At 42.7% G+C, this 15,550-nt stretch overlaps 2 protein-coding genes across 2 annotated transcripts in view; both read right to left on the bottom strand.

Moving 5' to 3' along the window:
* Nucleotides 1–388: 388 nt before the first annotated feature.
* LOC139338558 (gastrula zinc finger protein XlCGF57.1-like) lies at nt 389–1,560 on the bottom strand. The gene has a single exon (XM_070973703.1). It carries the CDS (start codon nt 1,454–1,456, stop codon nt 389–391), a length of 1,068 nt encoding a protein of 355 aa, XP_070829804.1. The 5' UTR covers nt 1,457–1,560.
* A 6,580-nt stretch (nt 1,561–8,140) lies between these two features.
* The window catches only part of LOC139339210 (immunoglobulin lambda-1 light chain-like), an 8,523-nt gene continuing 1,113 nt past the window's right edge, over nt 8,141–15,550 (bottom strand). The window contains exons 3-5 of the mRNA XM_070974716.1: nt 11,898–11,933; nt 10,122–10,422; nt 8,141–8,536 (exon numbers count right to left, since the gene is read on the bottom strand). Of these exons, the coding sequence (XP_070830817.1) occupies nt 8,362–8,536; nt 10,122–10,422; nt 11,898–11,933 (512 nt within the window). The 3' untranslated portion in view covers nt 8,141–8,361. The remainder of the gene's footprint in view (nt 8,537–10,121; nt 10,423–11,897; nt 11,934–15,550) is intronic.

The following is a 15,550-nucleotide window of genomic DNA, read 5'->3' as shown; positions in this document are numbered from 1 at the left end:
GGGTTATTTTTACTCTCACAGCGTTCAGTAAACAATCTGTTCATGGTTGAGAAACATGTCATGGCTGACAAGCACCACAAAGTTTACTTAGTTATTTGTCCAGATAAGCAACTGGTTTGGTACACAGCCCGACACGTAATGTCAAAAGGCACATGTAGACAAACAAACCAGAGTTAAAATGACCATGTGGCTTCACCTCAGATGAAATGATGAAGCACAACTAATTAGTGTCCATTTCACAGTTTTGAAATGATCAGTGTTGAGCCAAATCTTGCTTTCAGTGTCGTAATCCTGCTGGAAAAGTTGGCTCAACAAGCATCTCTGCAGATTCATTTACTTCCACTGCTCTCACCAGCACACAATGAATCTTTTAACACAAACGCTGCAACTAAATGGTTTCTCCCATGTGGACAGTCAAGTGTTTGCTCAAATTTGATTTGTGTGCAAATCCTTTACCACAAACTGTGCAACTGAATGGCTTTTCCCCTGTGTGGACAGTCAAGTGTCCTCTCAAATGTGATTTGTGAGCAAATCCTTTACCACAAACTGTACAATTGAATGGTTTCTCCCCTGTGTGGACAGTCGAGTGTTCTCTCACCTGTGATTTTCGCGCAAATCCTTTACCACAAACTGTACAATTGAATGGTTTCTCCCCTGTGTGAACAATAAAGTGTTCTCTCATTCTTGATTTTAGTGCAAATCCTTTACCACAAACTGTACAACTGAATGGTTTCTCCCCTGTGTGGACAGTCAAGTGTTTGTTCAAATTTGATTTTTGTGCAAATTCTTTACCACAAACTGTACAACTGAATGGTTTCTCCCCTGTGTGGACAGTCAAGTGTTTTCTCATACTTGATTTTACTGCAAATTCTTTCCCACAAACTGTACAACTGAATGGTTTCTCCCCTGTGTGGACAGTCAAGTGTTCTCTCAAATGTGAATTTTGTGCAAATCCTTTACCACAAACTGTACAATTGAATGGTTTCTCCTTGTTATGCATTCTCACGTGTCTGGACAAATTGCTTCTGGAACTGAAATTAGTTTCACAAACTGAGCATGTGAAAGGTTTTTCTCCCATATGAACTCGTAAATGTGAGGTCAAAGATGAGCTGTTTGTGAATCTTTTACCACAGACTGAACAACTGAAGGGTTCCTCCCCTGTTTGGATTCCATTGTGTTTCTGCAGATGTTCCTTTGAGCCAAGGCTTGTAGCACAAGAGCTGACTGAGGTTTTTCCACTATTACATTCCATATCACTTCCAGATACTTCATTGTTTTGCAGAGGCTTCAAACCTAATGGAGGTTCCCCGCTCTCCTCCCAGTCACAACTGTCGTCCGTCTCAGGTTCAGAGGAGTCTGAAGTTGTGTCATGAGTAGCTGGTTGTAAATGATCTGGATTAAAGTTCCTGTCTGGTCCTGGTCCTCTACAGTCCTCTCCATCAGATCCTGTCTTCATCTGTTCAGTTTGTCTCTGATGAAGCTGTGAGGACTGAGGTTCCTCTTCATCAGCCTCTTCTTCACTCTTCACAGGGACACTGAGTGTGAACTTACTGATATCAGCCTCCTCCAGCTCTCCGAGCGACTCTCCCTCCTGATTGGTCCACAGTTCCTCCTGTTCCTCTTTAATGTGTGGCAGCTCTGGTGGGTCCTCCTGGTCCAGACTGTCCAGACAGTCCTGCTGCTCAGGAGGATCCTCTTCTTGACTCACCAACAGCTGCTGGACGTCTGTGGAGGATCATGAAACACATACACACCTTTTAGAAAACTGTCATTTCCTGTTAACATTTAAACCACTCCTTTCTTAAATGTGGAGAGATGTTGAACATATTTGGAAGTCTTTTAAACTAAAACAAACTCCAAACATATCGTGCACTTTGCATTTCATCAGAGCAGAAACGCCATAAAATAACAGTGTGGTAATAAGAGCTGGGCGACACGGCCAACGTCTTCTATCAATTCAGTGATTTCAGATAACCACCATGTTCTCCCCGTGTTCACTAAAAACATGCAAGAAGATAACCACCTAACCAATGGTGACGATAAAGGAACTGGTCGCCGGGCGCCAAACGGCTGGCAGCCCACCGCTACTGGTCTGCCGTGGAGGAAGGACGGACCAAGGATGGGTCAAAAGTGGAGAAGAATTTCACATAAGCATGGCGTGTGCATGCTATGCATGTTGTGTTGTTGTGTCTAATAAAGGATGTCTTCTTACTTCATCACATTTGACTGTTTTCTACTTTTATTTGGAACTTCAATGCAGACAAAACTGTCTCAATGAGACAGAGACGACACTATATAGCAGAAACACTGAAGCCCAACATACCTTATGTCTGTCATATTTTCAAGGCTTTCATAAATATATCATATATTGAGAGTAGGGCTGGGCGATAAAATGATAATATCAAAAAAAAAAAAGTGTCCGATGAAACATTCGATAATTTTTTTTTTTCTTCGTCAGAAGAAACCTGAAGTTGCGAAGCAAGGTTGGTTGCATGAACAAAGGCACTTATGAGCGCTGCAGTGTGCGAAGAAATCGTCGATAAAACAGGGAAAGTCAGCTCGCCAGTATGGAGTTTTTTGGATTTTATAAGTCGGACCGTAGTCAGACCAATGTGGTCTGTAACTTATGCAAGACTGTCGTCCCCACCAAGACCGGTAATACCACAAACTTGTTTAACCACCTTAGCCGCGCTCACTCTTTGGAGCGCAGCCGTATTCGCCGACGTCCGCCAACATGTGCAACTGCAGCACCACCGCACAAGCAGCTGACCGCCATGCAGAGGTATCTGCTTCAGTGCCTGATGACAAATCATCTAAAAGGCACGAAGACATAACGGAGGCAGCGGCATATCATATAGCTAAAGACACGCTTCACTGAGCACTGAGGAGAAGCCAGGTTACAAACAGCTCTTACACGTGTTGTTTTTAAACACACTTGCAATAAAAATATAATTGAATAGTTCATGTATGTTTAGAGTAAGAAGAGTGACTAAAGTTGTTTATATGTCGAGGCTGGTTTTATAGTTCAGTCAGTGTTACTGTGCTGTCATCATGTTTGTTTGTTTGTTTGTTTGTTTGTTTGTATGTTACAGATGTCAAGTCAACCTCAGTTTCTGCTTTGTTTACAAAACACTGCACATATCTGAAAACATTTTATTCAGCAGAAGGTGAAACAGCTTGTGAACTTTCTGCACTAAACCTGCAGTAAAGAAAACTTCTCAGGTTTCTCTGTTTACATGTTTACACTTATTTACATTTGTTATGTGAGTGTTTTCCATGGTTGTGTTCATTTCCTTTCCTTTCTGCCTTGATAGCTGAGGGGATTATAATCAGAGGAAGGTTAAATTTAAAATAAAAATATGTGAATTGAATGTATTTTTCTCCTGGTCCTTATTTAAAATACGCCATAAAAATATAAATAATTATCAATATCGACCAATATAAAACACTTATATGGTGATTTAGTTTTCAGCCATATCGCCCAGCCCTAGTTTGTAATCTTTTCAAGGCTTTCATTAATATATTATATGTTGAGAGCCCCGATAGAAGTTGAACTCTTGGTCAAATGAGAGGATGTTAGCAGGTTTCCAGCAGTTTGCAGTGAGAATAAGCAGTAAAGAGTCAAACCTGCTCTGTGTAACCGGACTTCAGGCTGGAAAACAGCGTCCAGTAGTTTTCTTTGTCCACAAAGTTCCTCCTCGTACTCTGCTATCCTTCTTTCAAACAGCTCAATTATCTCTTCAGCAGCCGCAGTTAGTCGCTGCTCCACAAAAGCTCTCAGCGTTTGGACTTTAGACATTTTTACTGATTCACAGCAACTTTTCCTCCAGACACACTCTGTTAAAACTGTTGGCTCACTCTGATGTGCTGCTACGTTCACGTCCGTGTTTCCAGCTAGCAAGCTAAGTTAGCTTCATTAGCTTCGCAGAACAACAGATGATTCAGATTCCAAACGTTCAAACAAAGAAAGCAGCTCAGAGTCTATTCTGACTGCTTCAACAGGAGATGCGTCCGTGGTGAAAAATTCCGAAAGTTTCCTTAAACTTTATCCATATACAAACTCTGGTGCTTCACTCCGACTTTGTTGTACGACAACGCGTGATAGATAACGGGAAAAGTGAACACATTAGCCACGATCAGTATAAGTACTTCCGGTGCCATTTCTTCTGTTTTTGTAATGGGATTTGATGGCAGGTCGCAACTCGTACACGGTGCATATCGCCACCTACTGTATCGGAGTAGGTAGTGTGAGACACAAAGTTCCTCCTCGTACTCTGCTATCCTTCTTTCAAACAGCTCAATTATCTCTTCAGCAGCCGCAGTTAGTCGCTGCTCCACAAAAGCTCTCAGCGTTTGGACTTTAGACATTTTTACTGATTCACAGCAACTTTTCCTCCAGACACACTCCGTTAAAACTGTTGGCTCACTCTGATGTGCTGCTACGTTCACGTCCGTGTTTCCAGCTAGCAAGCTAAGTTAGCTCCATCAGCTTCACAGGACAGCAGGGCATAAGTCGGATGTTAAACGTTTTCAGAAAAAGAGAACAGCACAGAGTCTCTTCTGACAGGTTTATCTGGACATTTTGAGTCCGTGGAAAATACAGTTTGGTCTCTGTTGAAGCTTCTCCGACTCGCGCTGTGTGTGAGTTCTGTCTGTGGCTACTTCCTGCTAGCAAGCTATGCTAACTTCCTTTCGCATTCCTGCTAACAGGAGATGAGTCAGGAGTTAAACGTGAACAAAGAGCCCTTTTAAACTGGTTAATCTACACATACAGACTCTGATGGTTCACTGCAATTATGTCACCAGTGGTATGAAAAGGTAAACACTTCCGGTCTCCTAAGAGGACGCCATCAGCTCCACCATCTCTATTTGGGCATTTTTAAGACAAACACATTACTGATTGATTACTGCTTGCCCATGTCAAAATAAGACAACCCTACAAACAGTCCAAATCTAATGTTTGCGTCTTATCTGGCCACTGTTTATTATCTGCTAACTTAATGTTCGCTCCACATCTCGAGAAAACGTGTTGCTGAGACAACGATGAAGTTAGTCTGAGTTTGTCTACCTTCAAAATGCTGTTTTAGTATCAGTCTGTTTGGATGATATGTGGCAAGTGAAAAAAATATGTACAGTATAAATAATTATGACAGTTAACGCAAACGTCCTTTCTTGTCCATGCAGATATTTTTCTGATTTGTTTCCTGCTCTGGTTCCTTTCGTGCTGCCTCCATTTTGCCTTTTCTCTTCTTTGTCTTGGCAGCTTCAGTGGATGAGAAGCAATAAATTGGCTTTCACTTCCTTACTTCTTTTAGGCCAAATGGAAATGGAAATCAAAGTCTGTTCAGTGCACATTAATGTCATGGAGCAGTGTATTTTTTTTTTATCATTCCTTTAGAGTTACATCATTGTGTAGCACTCTGAATGTAAAGTGTAAAGGGCTTCTGAAGTCACTCTTTCTTGTTGCTGACAAAAACTCAGGAACATATACTCTTTGGAGCTGACCAACACGCTTCCTTTACTTCTTTCTCTTACCCAAAGTCAGTCAAAACAAGGTCGCCTCTATCAAGTTATTAATGTTATTTATTACTCCACATTCATTTCCTGCTATCACGGCTCAAAATGTCTGCCAGAAAAAGGTCCACACTGTTACTGCTGTCAGGATTACAACAGTCACACTGCTGCCCTCTAGTGTCTGTAACCACACACTGCATCACCACCTCATACTAATACTACGACTGCTACTACGATTACTGCTGCTGCTGTTACACAGAAAAGTTGCAGCCTGCTTCAATCAGCTTTATTTGGTTTATTTTGCATAGAGTCATTTTAACTGCACAAAATGACACTGAAGTACTTCCAGTGATGTAAAACAAAAAAAATAACTCTCACTCACATGGAAAGTAAGATGGAAGGAAAAGTGAGGCCATCCTGTCTGAGATTCATTCAAATCGCTTGTTTCACTCTGTGACAGTGTCGAGCAAAAACCTCCTTTTGTACATGTACATGTAGCAGAGTACATACATATATGATATATGTATGTGATATATGTACGTATTAGGATGGAAACACTAATGATGGAAGTATGGCTCAAAGTACGAGCAGTTGCAGTGGATGTCAGGCAGGGTCATGGTAGGAGTTGTAGCTGTTGTTGTTGTTTGTGTGTGTGTTTGTATCCGTGTGTGTTTGTGTGTGTGTGTTTCTGTATTGTTGGCATTGTGGGGACAAAGTCTGTTTACACAGTCACACTGTGGGGACTCGCTGTACTTGTGAGGATAAAATGCCCATCATTAAAACCTTTGGGGTTACGCAAGTACTGGTCATGGTTATGGTTATAGTGAGGGTACGTCTCCAGGAAATGATTCTCAGTCTGTGTAATGTCCCCAAAAGTGATGAAAACCTAACACTCTTGTGTGTCAGGCTTATGTGTGTAATGATTAATTACAAGTGAAGAGCACTGAGGATGAGTGGATGAATTTAGTTTGACATGGAGTTGATTTCAGTCTTCAGTCTCGTTTCTTTTAGTTTCCTGTCTGTGTTTGTCAGGTTGACCTCTCTCAGTTTGCTGCACTGTAACAAACAGGAAGACTGACTCAACATTGAGGATGTTGTCAAGATGCTTCGATAATAACTGACTGCAAATAATGAGTTTAGTGTATGCAGGAGAGGAGGTGGTGAGTGTGAACAGCAGCAGATATGAATCTGTTCTCAGTGGTTATTAGGACTCATAAAAAGCTGCTGGCAGCCAATCAGCACTTCCGTTCCTGCAGCAGACGGCTGTGTGGCTTTCTGCTCTGCAGCCTCTTCACCGTTAGCTGTGCTTCTTCACATGAATAACACAATGACAGTTACAACCATGGACTCTGGTTCAAGAATCATTCCAGGAACTTGAGTTTGAGTTCAGCGCTCAGTGCTCACTGTCTCAGCTTTGATCTTTCTGATTCATCTGTGAGAGAAACAGCTCAAATCCTCAACTCAGAGCTGAGACAGTGAAATAGCAGATATGTTCAACCTCCTGCAGTCTGCTCTGATCCCTCTTTATTACTTCACACTGGCTCTGACAGTGAAGAGCTTTCATTCAAACAGCTTTATAGACTGTGTAAAGGTGGCTGTTGTGCGACTATCCAAAGGATCAAAAAATATATAGTTGCAGAGAGGCTAAGAAAAGGAAGAAAAACTTTTACCTGCCGGACGCGCTGGTTGATGATAAGTCATGGCTGCAAAGAACGTGTTACGTTTCTATATTTATTGCAGAACAAACAAACAATGGACGATTTCATGATCTTAAACATTTCCATGCATCTTGTGTGAGTATCAAAAGCAAAGCGTAGCAAAGCGGTGAGCAAAGTAAGACCTTCCTCTCTCACCCTCTCAGATCATTCAAAAACAACCCACCAGGTGAAGAACAGCTGATATCACTGCTGACGTACCACCCACACCACGTGACGCATATCCCTGTATATGACTAATAATAAATTCATGTAACATGTAACATAATACAACATATTAGGACATGCGGGAAAGGACCAGAGTGTTCACACATTTCATACAACATCAACTCAAAGGCAGTTTCTAATTCATCTCTTCACTCTTCAGCCTGACTAATCAAGCTGCTGTGTCATTGTTTTATTGCAGCTGTAGCTTCAAAGCAGCTCGCTCTGCTGTTTGTTCATGTGTGGAAACAACAGTGTCATCAGCGTAGAGGTTTACATCCACACTGACACAGTGAGAAAAGGGGGTCAGCACTGAACCTGGTGGCACACCCACACCTACTGACTTGGATAAAACAGCTCCGTGTTCTTGTGAGCTCTTCTTTAACGAGCTTTGTTGTCCTTGTTCAGCTGTTTGCTGATGTTCATGTCTTCCTGTACATTTGTTCTTGCTGCTGTGTGAAAGTATGTGGAGAGCTGCTTCCAACCACAGTCAAATGACTTGTAGCTGCCAACATACATGGTCCATGAAGCTGATTCTGTTTCTGATGATTTGATCTGAAGCCAAACTGAGGTCCATGAAAACAAAGAAGTTAATGAAACACGCTGTGATTTTTCACTTTATTAAGAATGTTTGAGTGAAAGAGTTTGACAAACCCGCCACACTCAGCATCATGTATTCAAAAGAAAGACAAGAAGAAACAAAATAGCACAAACAATAAAATATCCAGCAGGCAGCCAATGATTCAGCTTCATTTTCTGTTATTAGAAAAACCACAATGAAAAGAGGAAATAAAGCAGAGAATCAAAATAACACTTTACCACAGAATGTACACTCAGTAACTGCAGATCTATATGTGTGTATGTGCATTTATATTTTAGGATGATAGATGAGATGAAGGGATGAGATTTGATGGCGAGCAGAAAACAGTCAGTCAGCATGTGTGCCGTTGGTGGACGGTCCCTTGTTTCTGAGGATCATCAGCAGAGAGAGTCCACAGCAGTACACCAGACTCTTATCGATCAGCACTGAGTACAGCAGCAGGAGCAGCTTCACCCTGCACTGAGACTGGAAGGACACTGACACACACACACACACACACACACACACACACACACACACACACACACACACACACACACACACACACAAGTCAGTCTTCTCTCACAGTGACAAACAGCTTTACATGAAGACAGAGGTCGACTACAGTTTGAAGGAAAGCTCAAAGGACCTTAATAAATACAACAATTCAGGGCCCAACGAGCTCTTTAGGGGCCCCAATCATTTCCCGTTTTATCAAAGACAAAAACTGGGAGCTAAAGGAGGCTAAAAAGCTGCGTAGAGTCGTTCAAATTCTTCTTCAAATTATTCAAATTATTCATTCTTAATACAGAAGCCTTTATAGTGGAGCTTTAACATGTAATCCCCACAGTTTTTATAGCACCCTCAGAGTCCTCAATGCAGAGAGGCAGCAGGTGATCTTACAGTCAGCTTGCTGCACAGCTGCTGGGTCTGCTGGCTCCTTCTCTGGAGGACAGGAAGCTGCTGGAGCTGGAACCTCTGGCACTGACACACACACACACACACACACACACACACACACACACACACACACACACACACACACACACACACACACACACACACACACACACACACACACATTGTTTCAGTCTGTTCAACACATTAAATTTCATCAAAACATCATCAGATCTTCATGAGCAAAACTTTTCTATTTTGGCATTTACGATTGTTTCTAATCTGTACAGATGTACATATACTTAGTCGTGTTTCTATTCTGTGTCTTGTATACTTCTATATTTTCATTTTCTCCTCGTTATGCCACTGTGCTTACTTTTTATAACTTGCTGGCTGTAACAACTAAATTCCCCAGTGTGAGATCAATGAAGTCTGATCTTGTCTCTTTCCAGACGGGACAAACAGCTTTACATGAAGACAGGCGTCGGCTACAGTTTGAAGGAAAGCTCAAAGGACCTTATTAAATACAACAACCGGGGCCTCAATGAGCTCTTTAGGGTCCCCAAACATGACTTAACTTCCAGTTTTATCAAAGACAAAAAGCTGGGAGCTAAAAGAGGCTTAAAAGCTCTGTAGAGCTGCAGAGTTGGTGATGATTCTCTGTGGATTCACAACTAACAGAGACACCTTTCACTTCCATTCATTCTTAATTCAGAAGCATTTATACTGGAGCTTTAACATGTAATCAACACAGTTTTTATAGCACCCTCAGAGTCCTCAGTGTAGGACAGATGCCCTAAAACCCACTGATTCATCAGACTGTGAGGTGAAAGCTCTCTCGTTGGGATTAGTTGTGCTGTTGGACACTTTGACACAATCAGGGAGCGTGTGTTGAAATGGTTGAGTGATGAGCAGAAAGTGGACAGACTGACATGCAGCCCTAACTGCAGCAGGACATTGGAGCTGTCCATGCAGAGAGGCAGCAGGTGATCTTACAGTCAGCTTGCTGCACAGCTGCTGGGTCTGCTGGCTTCGTCTCTGGAGGACAGGAAGCTGCTGGAGCTGGAACCTCTGAAACAGAAAAGGAGTCAGATGTTTGAAGTGGCGGTGAGACATGTCCGTCCTCTGCTCCTCTGCTCTCTGTGACAGCGTGTCCACATGAAGCTCCATCACTGCTGAACACAGTCAGCGAGCCTTCATTACCTTGTTCTGGTGGGGCCTCCGCTGTGCCCCCCTCGTGCTCGACGTCGCAGCTGTATTTATATGTGCTCTCTGGTCTCTGACGGATCAGCAAGATGGCGACGGTGCGTCCCGACCCTCTGAGCTCCAGCTGCTCCGTCTCATCAGGGGGCAGCTTCTCCAGAGGACCGTTGTCCTTTCGTCTTTTCCAGGAGAAGCGGACCACAGGAGGAAACATGGCTGAGGCCACACACAGCAGGGAGCTCTGGCCCTCCAGGCGGGCTCCGGACGCTGCCGGGTACACGCTCACCACGGGCTTCGCTATGGGCTCGTCTGAAGTTTGACGGCAGCAACGAGCAGCACAGACACACATTGACACAGTCAGCAGCAGCTTACAGCACTGCACTGCATTCAGTCTGATCCTGGAAACTACGTGGACTCTGATCACTAAACTGCTCATCAATACAGCACAAAGTTCACTGCATGGACTGTATTCAGCTTCATATCAAACACAATGAGCAGCTGATGTCAGCAGATGTTACATGAGGAACAAAGACAATGATGGATTTGGAAATTCTTCATTTCAATAAAACATGTCCATTCGGCATAATGTCACATTTATTACTAATAATATATGACAATATCAAACTATATATTTAGGAAATTTGGTTTGATAGAATGAAAAATATTTTGCCTCCATCAGGATGAAAACACATTTTAGAACAAAGACCGTATTTATCTTCACGTGAAACTCAACTGTCATGTCGATGATTACAACATATTAAGAATATTAAATATTTATCAGCACAAAGTTAAATCCAATCATTCAAAAACAAACAAGAAATACATCAATATTTTCAACTTTTATACAAGATTAAAATGATTTGTCTTCAATATAATAAACTCTCATTTAAAAATGTCAAAATCTATTGATCCTTGAGTGGAAATTCATATATAATATAATATAATATAATATAATATAATATAATATAATATAATATAATATAATATAATATAATATTACAATGTATTGTTCAAATTATATTGTGTACATTGTGTAATACATCATATTTATCACCATATACTTTAAATATAATTATTTTTCATTACTGAAATTATATTAAGCCTCATTTAATGTTTATATTTATATTAAATGTTCTTGTATGTTAATGTGAAATATATTTGTATGCGTGACATTATACATTAAATTATCATCTGTCATGTATAGAAATATTTAAATTAGCAGGCATAAATGAATCGTGTTGCATAAATGAATGATAGCATCATATTCAGTGTCTGTTTGTCTTCATGTATAAATATATCTTCCACTTAAAGACATATGTACCATCATATAAAATACAGTTTCCATGAGCTCGATTTTACCCTTTAAAAATGACTTATTAATAGAACAGATTTAAAGTCTTCAGCTTTTCAAAATACATTTACTGACATTTGTTCACTTTACTTTTTCACATATTATCTTGTTTCATTAAAACAAGAGATGATGCTGAATTACTGAGATGATCAAATACTTCATATTTGTAACATTGCTCATATCAAACTTTTTCTGGATGAATCAGTTTGATGTCCTGCAGAAATAAAGAAAAACTTGAGTTGTGCAGTGAGATTTAAACATCTTTTCATGAGTTTTGAACCTTTTTTATGTGACAAAAGCTGCACGGCTGCAAGAATTCTCTGCTAATTATCAACAAAGCAACATGGAAAGTCTGAAGCAGCAGAAACTCATTAAAACACATTTTCAACTTGTTCAATAGAACAACTGAAGGAAAAAGAAAGTTTATTCTTACCTGTTACGTACAGTTTAGTCCCAGAGCCAAAGATGCAGTAGTAGACATAGTAACCCCCCACAGTGAAACAGAGTGAGACAAAAACCGTCTGCTGCTGAATGTGTCAGCTGAGGTGAACGAGTCCAAACCATGAACCAGTGTCATATTTCAGCTCCATCATGTGTTTCTCTGATGTTCACATCAACATGACTGTCTCTGCTTTCATTGTCTTTCACACTCCAGCAGTGTTGCTCTATGGACGCTAATGTCTGTCTGTCCACTGGACCTGGACCACAGGATGGACGGATGGATTGACGAGACATGTGGTTGAGACATTCTTGGTCCCCAGAGGATGAACTTCATGAAAGTTTGATGTTTCATCTTCAGACTGAAATATCTCAGCTGTTGGATGGACGACCATTGAATGTGGTTCAGACATTCATGTTCCCCTCAGGATGAACTCTAATAACTCTGGTGGTCCTCTGACTTTTCATCTAGCGCCATCTTCTGGTCAACATTTGAATTTGTCCAATACTTTGGTTCATGACCAAATAGCTGCAGAACTAAAGACATTCTGACTTTCTGTCTGTTTGACATCTGGAAGTTACTCGACGTCCTCCCTGATTCATATTCTTCATGTGTGTTCACAGTCTGTCTGTAACACAGATGTCTGAATTTTACATGTTGTTGTTGTTTTGTTTTGTTGTTGTTGTTGTTGTTTTGATCTGTACACATGACATTTTTTTCATGTGTCGTCCTGGTGGTGATTGGGCACCACCTGAGAAGGAGCAGGGGGCTTACTGCATCAAGGTGGTCTCAGGCCTCCTGACCCCCCTTGGCACTGATGATGATGATGATGATGATGATGATGATGATGATGATGATGATGATGATGATGACAAAACCCAACACCATGTTTATACAAACATTCCTGAGGCTTACAAAGCCACATCCCTCCCCCACTTGGGACCTGATCACCTCTCATTGTTCTTACTCCCCAAGTACACACCACTCATCCATCCTGTTAAGTCGTCAGTGAAGACTGCTAAAGTATGGCCAGAGGCAGCAGACGCCACACTCCAGCACCAGTTCCAACACACAGACTGGAGTTTGTTCGCCACCTGGGCCACACTGGACTCAGGATCCATTGACTTGGACTCATATGCCTCCTCCCTTCTGGACTGCATAAACACGTGTTGACATCGTCACCACCCACAAACAGATAAGAACTTTGCCCAACCAGAAGCCTTGGATGAACAGTAAGGTCCACCTCCTACTAAAGGGGCTTCAGGGCATTCATTCGATCGCAACTGGACTTTGTCAGTTTGTCTTGGAAGACGTTTCGCCTCTCATCCGAGCAGGCTTCATCAGTTCATGTGCACCAGACTAGATAGGACAGCTTTAGTCCAATGAAATGGTGTTAGGTTCAAGTATTTATCCTCTGAGTGAGGCCAACCCCCAAAACCAAGGATGGTATCACTCTATCCCCCAAACAAAGCAAACGATCCCCCATTAAGACGGGGTAGGGTGCGACCCTTGGGTGTCAACGACAGTCGTCTGCCTCGTTAGTGTCCCATTCTTGTCATTGGGGGGCTCCTTGAGCCATGTGTGAATGGCTTTGTTGTTTATTTTCAGAGGCTAAGTTTTTGAATCTCTTTGGAAGAGATGAAAGGACGGCATTGTATGTGGGAGATAGGTGGTGTCTCAGACCTCCCCCTCTGTTCAGAGATGGTTTTTCAACCTTGACATGGATGGCTTCTCTCACTCCTCTTTCAAACCATCTGTCTTCTCTGTCCAGAATATGCACATTTTTATCATCAAAGGAGTGTGCTTCCTCCTTGAGATGCAGGTAAACAGCTGAGTCTAGACCTGAAGAGTTAGCATCTGCGCCTCCCTCTGCAACTGGACCCTGGACTTCTTGACAAACAGACCCCAGTCTGTCAGGTTAAACAACCACACCTCCACCACGCTGACCCTGAAACTGGCATCCCACAGGACTTTGTGCTGAGCCCTCTCCTCTACTCATTCTTCACCCACGACTGCGTGCCTGTGCACGGCTCCAACTTCATCATCAAGTTCGCAGATGACACCACGGTGATAGGCCTATGAGTCAGCCTACAGGGATGAGATTCAGCGGCTGGTGATGTGGTGCACCGACAACATCCTGACCCTCAACAACAAAAAGACCAAAGAGCTCATCATGGACTACAGGAAAACCGAACACTGCAGTCACACCCCCATTCACATCGACATGGCTGAGGTTGAACGTGTCTCCAGCTTCAAGTTCCTGGGTGTCCTGAGACTGAGGAAAGTTAACCTGGCTCGTCAGATCCTGGTCAACCACTGCACCATTGAGAGCATCCTGACCAACTGCATCTCAGTATGGTACGGCAGCTGGACAGTCTACGAGCAGAAGGCCCTGCAACGGGTGGTGAAATCCGCCCTGTACATCACTGGTGCCCAACTAACTGTCATCGAGGGCCTCCAGTGCAAGCGGTGTCTAAGAAGGGCACGCAGCATCATCAGTGACAGTTCCCACCCCAAACATGGACTGGTTGCCCCCTACCATCTGGTAGGAGATTCAGGAGCTTCTGTTCCTGCACCAGCAGGCACAGGAACAGTTTTTTCCCAGATCTGTTACCCTGCTGAACTCTGTCCACCAGCAGCATTGTTTGGATATTTGACTATTTGTACTTCTGGTTAGATGCTAACGATGACAATAAAGTTGAATCTAATCTAATCTAATCTAATTTTAGCTGTTATCTTAGCACAAATCTGCTGCAGAACACAGTCTCTGTCAGAATGAGGTCTGTTTGTAGCTGTGATGACTCTTGTGATTCTGTCACAGGCTAGTGGAGGACCCAATTGCAGTGCCGGCCCTTTATGGGGAACACAGGGAAACAGACTGTTAGGCAGTCTGCCACTAAATTGTTAGACCCAATGATGCAGACCCGGAGACAGGACTTATGAAAAAAAAAAAACGCAGTTTATTAAACAAAAGGCAAACCAAAAGCGCACTCAACGAGTGGACAGAAAAAACTAAGAACGCACTCAAAAGGAGTGGAATAACAAAAGGAGCTCTGACGAGGCGGGTATAGCAAACAGGGCATGCGTGGGAGCGGCGGGGAGGCACTGAAACAAAAGAAGAAAGCACACTATCTATGCGCCATGCAGAGCAAAGAGTCAGCTCAGACAGAGATACTGTGATGAGAGCGGATCAAACGCGGAAATCACTGACAGATTTCAGTGTGGTCGAAACCAACTTTTAGAGGAGGAATAGGCTCTTGGTCGTGGTGAGATCTGCACAGGGACTGGACAGATGGAGCCGTCAGGAACAGGCTAGGTCAAACACCGTAGATTAAGTTGACAAGGAACGCTGGAGAGTCTGGCATGACACAAAGACAATCTGGCAACCAGAAAGAATGCCAGTGCTGCTTAAATACCCTCCTGAGACTGTAAAATAGGCTAGGTGTGCAGATGAGCAGGTAGGGGGCGTGGCTGAAGAGCTGCAGCAACAGGTAAGTGCTGGGCTGGACTGTGACAGATTCACCTTCTTCATCACTGTGAACTCGTCCCCACAAACTAACGTTGACACACTGGTTCCCTGAATGTTCCCCACACCTGGAGTTCAGGAGCCACTGTGGTGTCCAGCAGCAGAGACAAGAGCTGTCATT

This window comes from Chaetodon trifascialis, chromosome 11 (assembly GCF_039877785.1).
Source record: "Chaetodon trifascialis isolate fChaTrf1 chromosome 11, fChaTrf1.hap1, whole genome shotgun sequence".
Taxonomy (NCBI): Eukaryota; Metazoa; Chordata; class Actinopteri; order Chaetodontiformes; family Chaetodontidae; genus Chaetodon; species Chaetodon trifascialis.
Note: the sequence above shows the minus strand (reverse complement) of the source record. Positions and strands in the feature narration are given on the sequence as shown.

Coding starts and splice junctions, on each gene's coding strand:
- LOC139338558 (XM_070973703.1), bottom strand. CDS start 1,456: ATGAAGACAGGATCTGATGGAGAGGACTGTAGAGGACCAGGACCAGAC.